Source organism: Limulus polyphemus, unplaced genomic scaffold (genome assembly GCF_000517525.1).
Source record: "Limulus polyphemus unplaced genomic scaffold, Limulus_polyphemus-2.1.2 Scaffold77582, whole genome shotgun sequence".
NCBI classification, from domain to species: domain Eukaryota; kingdom Metazoa; phylum Arthropoda; class Merostomata; order Xiphosura; family Limulidae; genus Limulus; species Limulus polyphemus.
The window spans coordinates 1,056-6,000 of NW_013743178.1; the positions used below are offsets into that span (position 1 = coordinate 1,056).

Genomic DNA, 4,945 nt, shown 5'->3' on the forward strand with positions numbered 1-4,945 from the left:
ACCAAGAACTGTAAAAACGTAAAATTACATCAACCAAATGTCCTTGTACGAACATTGGTTAAACGAATCACAATTTAGAAATCAGACCACGTGGGTGATCATCAGATGTCTGATTTACATAAAGGTTAGCTTAATGGAGAATGATCTGTTTTGAAGCTATAATAAAACTCAGTAAAGCATAAGTTATTCTCTATTGTTGCAGGTTACTTATCATGAAACTTAACGTTTGGATTACTCATTATTTTTCAAAATGCATCATGACCAGAGAGATGAAATGGGTTACTAAAGTCTAGTAATATAATTCATGTCAGACATTCGTCAACAAATCTTTCTGAAAAGTTTTGTCACTGTTACTGTTGTTTATCTGATACAAAAAATGAATCGAATATGCGTTTTTTTAACTATTTAGGCTTAAGTGTTTATTTACATCGCTGGATAATATAATAACGTAATAATAATAATAATATAATACGTCTTCTGTTTACAGACATTTTCTTTATCGGAAATGTTATTTGAAGCATTAAATTGTTTAAGACATTTGATCATGCTATGTATCTATATAATTTCCACGTTTTTTTTGCAACTCTTTCAGTGTGCTTGTAAGCTTCAAGAATGGAGAACAATTCCTTTAGGCCTAAGAATACTGGAACCCATGACATTTTTACCGAAGTTTCCATGAATGAAGATCTTTCAGATACTGTATCATCCTATCCACATACTTTCAACAAAAACACTGAAGTCATTCGAAAAATTTCTTTTCTAGGTCTTCTTTGTTCTCTAATTTCCGCTCTGTTTTTTGCCAGTGCATCATTTATTGTCGCCTTCGTAACCAATGTGGATCCTATGGAGATTTTAGTTATCCGAAGTTGTATCCAGTTGCTGATGTATGTACCAGTTGTTATCTATAAGAAAACTTCTTTCTTTGGTGTTAAAGGAGAGAGATGGTTTCTTTGTATGCGAGCAGTGGTAGGAACAGTTGCCATGGGAATGGGATACTATTCCTTTCGATTGATTCCATTGGCAGATGCTTCCACTATAATTTTTAGTTGTCCAGCGTTAGTAACTCTTTTTGCCTGCGTTTTGTTGAGAGAACCATGTGGAGTGTTTCAAGTATTCACTGTTATTCTGACTTTAACAGGTGTGGTGCTTATATCTAGACCATCTTTCTTATTCGGAGTTACTTCAACAGACCAGGTTAGTTCAGCACAACGCCTCCAGGGTTCTCTGATAGCATTTTGCTCGTGTATTGCGGCAGCATTGGCCTTCATATCCTTGCGTAAATTGCAGAAAACACCAACTTCTGTAGTTATATGTACATTTTCCATTGCATCCATTGCTTTTGGCCTAATTTACCTCTTCATTGTGGACAATTTTACAATTCCCATTTGTGGACAAGATGCCATTCTTCTGGTTCTTTGTGGAGTCTTTGGGACATTTGGACAGTTCCTACTCACAACTGCACTGAAATTAGAAGATGCTGGCCCTATATCTTTGACAAGGACACTTGATATCATTTTAGCTTTTGTTTTTGGAGTATCATTTCTTGACCAATATCCTTCCTGGACTAGCATCGTGGGGGCTTTGGTTGTTTGTTCCTCTATCGTTTCATTGGCAATCAAGAAATGGAAAGACAAGCATAGATCACAAAACACTTCCTTAAGTGAAAGAAAACCTCTCAAGAATAAAACCACTACTATTTACAATTCAGTTTTACCTCAAAAAGCTGAGTAAAAAAATCGTGCAACAAGTTAGCAAACTTTTGAACTTTGACTTTATGTTATAGTATTATTATTATTAAAAAGTATGGTAACTTACCTTTGTAATATTATTATTACTATGGTTTTGTCTTGAGATACTTGAATAGGACTTTTATGTGATAATATGTTTGAAATTACAGTTCTATAAATATTACTAGCAGAAACGGCTGTTTGTGCTAGTAATTAGTAATCGTAATATTCATACTTCGTTGTAAAAAAAAATTAACATTTTCTAAAAATAATATTATATTTTTTCTCTGGGAAGAGCTGCACGGGAAACGTATTGTGATTGTTCTCTATATTTATATCCAACTAATTGGATCAAAATGATTCAGTGCACAGAACTCAAAATTTTGATCAATTTTACTCATATGAACTGTAATTTTATATATATTAAAAGTGCTACCCTTTATTGAAAAAAAATACTAATTTTTTAAGAACTCCACCAGGTTCCAAGTTAATGTCTGACAAAACAACCATTCAGGGCATTTTGGGTGTCTGGGGTCACTTGACGGAATGTGGCGCGACTCCCAAGAACATCCAATAAAAGTCCAGTGAATGTGAAGGCCACTCCATTTGATCAAAATCCTCTTCAAGGAAACTGTCTAAGAGTTAGGACAGTTAAGATGTTATCACCACATTGCCAATTATCTACAAGTTAGGACAGTTAGGTGTTATCACCCACATTGTCAATTGTCTGCAAGTTAGGACAGTTGAGGTGTTATCACCCACATTGCCAATTGTCTACAAGTGAAGACAGTTAGGTGTTATCACCCACATTGTCAACTGTCTGCAAGTTAGGACAGTTGAGGTGTTATCACCCACATTGCCAATTGTCTACAAGTTAATACAGTTAAGGTGTTATCACCCACATTGTCAATTGTCTACAAGTTAGGACAGTTAAGGTGTTATCATCCACATTGCCAATTGTCTACAAGTTGGGATAGTTAAGGTCCGAAGTGTCCACTGATGTGGAAAACTCGCTCTGAAATCACGGAGTAGATTTTATTGAAGTATTTATTTATATACGCTGTTATCAATGAAAGTGCCTTGCTTTTCTGTTGCGACACTCATTATATTTTCACTAAAGAAAAACAAATAATTTTTTTAAGTTTGTTTTTGATTGTTTTATATTTTAAACTTACTTCTTTTTGTTTGTAATTTTTATTGGTTAAATCTGACAACATATTATTTTATGTGGAAATTTCAATTGTTTTATTTATTACTCAGCTGTAAAAATACTGCCTAATTATAAAAATATTACCCAGTTATGATCAATACTGTAGTTTCCGAGATCCAAGTTTTGGACGTATACATCGCAAGCTACATAATAATAAGATACTGTCAGTATTATAAGGAATCTTAAACCAACAATCTTAAAATCGGAATATTATATTCTCTGGTGTTTCTTTCGTCAACCTTATTGGTATCGTTTAATCTAGCTTTTAATCCACGTATTATTTCAATACAATACAGCAGTAAAAAACACTAACCAAATTAATGTGAAAACACAAGCATTTAAAAATAAAACTAAATAGAAATATATTGATAAGTTTAAAACTTAGCTTAAGTTTAGAAGAGTTGCTTAAAATAAAAACTTTCAACGTTTTAGTGTATAAAATTGACATAAAATATCATAAAACTAAGTAACAGGTGTAACTATTTGTTCTGTGGAAGGCTATTGGGCCTGCGGCCTTTTCTGGAATTGTCTTACAGTTCTACAACAATGTACTCATACTTGACATTCAATAATGTTCAACATCTATAAGAAAATATATTTTATTGAAATTTTATATTAAAAATGAGCTATCATCACAGCATTACCACATACAAGTGATACATAATAATTATTACTCATTATTCCTGTACTACATGTGTACAAGTACAATATAAAGTACAGGAAACTATGTACTGACGTTATTTCAAGAAGCCGATAGCTGAATGCAACAAAGTTTAAATATCTGGGGTTTCCTAGTGCATGACTTCAAATTTAAGGACGGCTAGCACAAATAGCCCTCGAGTAGTTTTGGGCATCATCAAACAGCCCCTTTTCACATCGTTATGTTGACACGGCAAGATTTAATGTCATGTGTCATAACATACGATATCTGTTCTGACATCACTTTTCAGCATGATTCTAGCACTAAAAATATATACTGGCAAGTGACGTCATCATGTTCTGAAGTTCATTTGATTAAACAATATATATATATATACATAATAACAATGAAATAAGATAATCCAGCCTAGAAGTTTCGCCATTACATCATGTATAGTTTGCAATAAAAAGATTTATTATTATCTAGAGAGTAAAGTTCATTTTTTTTCTCCCTCTCTCTAACTTTCTTGCCAAAATATCCAGTTTAGTTGAAATAATTGACGCTGCATGTGATCTGTCATGTGAAAACGCTAGCACATACCACACCTGGCTCAATGTTTTGTATTGTGTTCTCCTCTCGACAGTAAAAACTTTTAAGGTGAGTACTGAAGTTGAACTTTCATAAAACGGTATTAGTGTCGTTAACTTATACATATCCCTCTACATTATACATCCATTGTTATTTTAAAATATTCGGTATTGTTGTCTCATAAAACAATATAATAGGGGTATTATAAAATACTTGTTTCGACGGCAAATATTGAATAAAAAACTTAACCTTTAATCTAAAAGTTTTAATGGCAGCATTTTAAACATACTTGTTTAAATTATTTACGTACCTAACTGCGTAAAGTCCACACTGAGGCATAAACATAAAATTACACACTATGATGCAATATTTGCAACCCACTGATTATTAATTTGAAGGTTCCTCACTCTTATGTGGCTTATATAGCCCAAAGCATTTTATTTTGCTAATAATAATATTTTTTATTTCATACATTATTTAAAGTTTCTAATGATAAAAACCACGCCCAACTTAGTAGCTGCTAAATAGCATCTAAACTTTTACGTTTTTTTTTGTTTATCATGCCTATAGTGTTATTTAGAAGGCCATTCTAAAGTAAACTGGTTTTTTTTATGAAACCATCTGTTAATTATTTGGTAAATGATTAAAAGATAATTAATTGATGTTATTATAAATAGTGTTATCATGAGCAATTGAAACGTAGTAGTCCTAGCTGATACAGGCAATTAATCGATATTTCAATGATAGAAATGTCAATAATTACCCAAATCAAAGTAGAAA

At 32.4% G+C, this 4,945-nt stretch overlaps 1 protein-coding gene across 1 annotated transcript; it reads left to right on the forward strand.

Moving 5' to 3' along the window:
* Positions 1–612: 612 nt before the first annotated feature.
* On the forward strand, positions 613–1,731 carry LOC106477735 (solute carrier family 35 member G1-like). Its single transcript, XM_013938269.1, has one exon. The coding sequence runs from the start codon at positions 613–615 to the stop codon at positions 1,729–1,731; it is 1,119 nt and encodes a 372-aa protein (XP_013793723.1).
* The last annotated feature ends 3,214 nt before the right edge of the window (positions 1,732–4,945 follow it).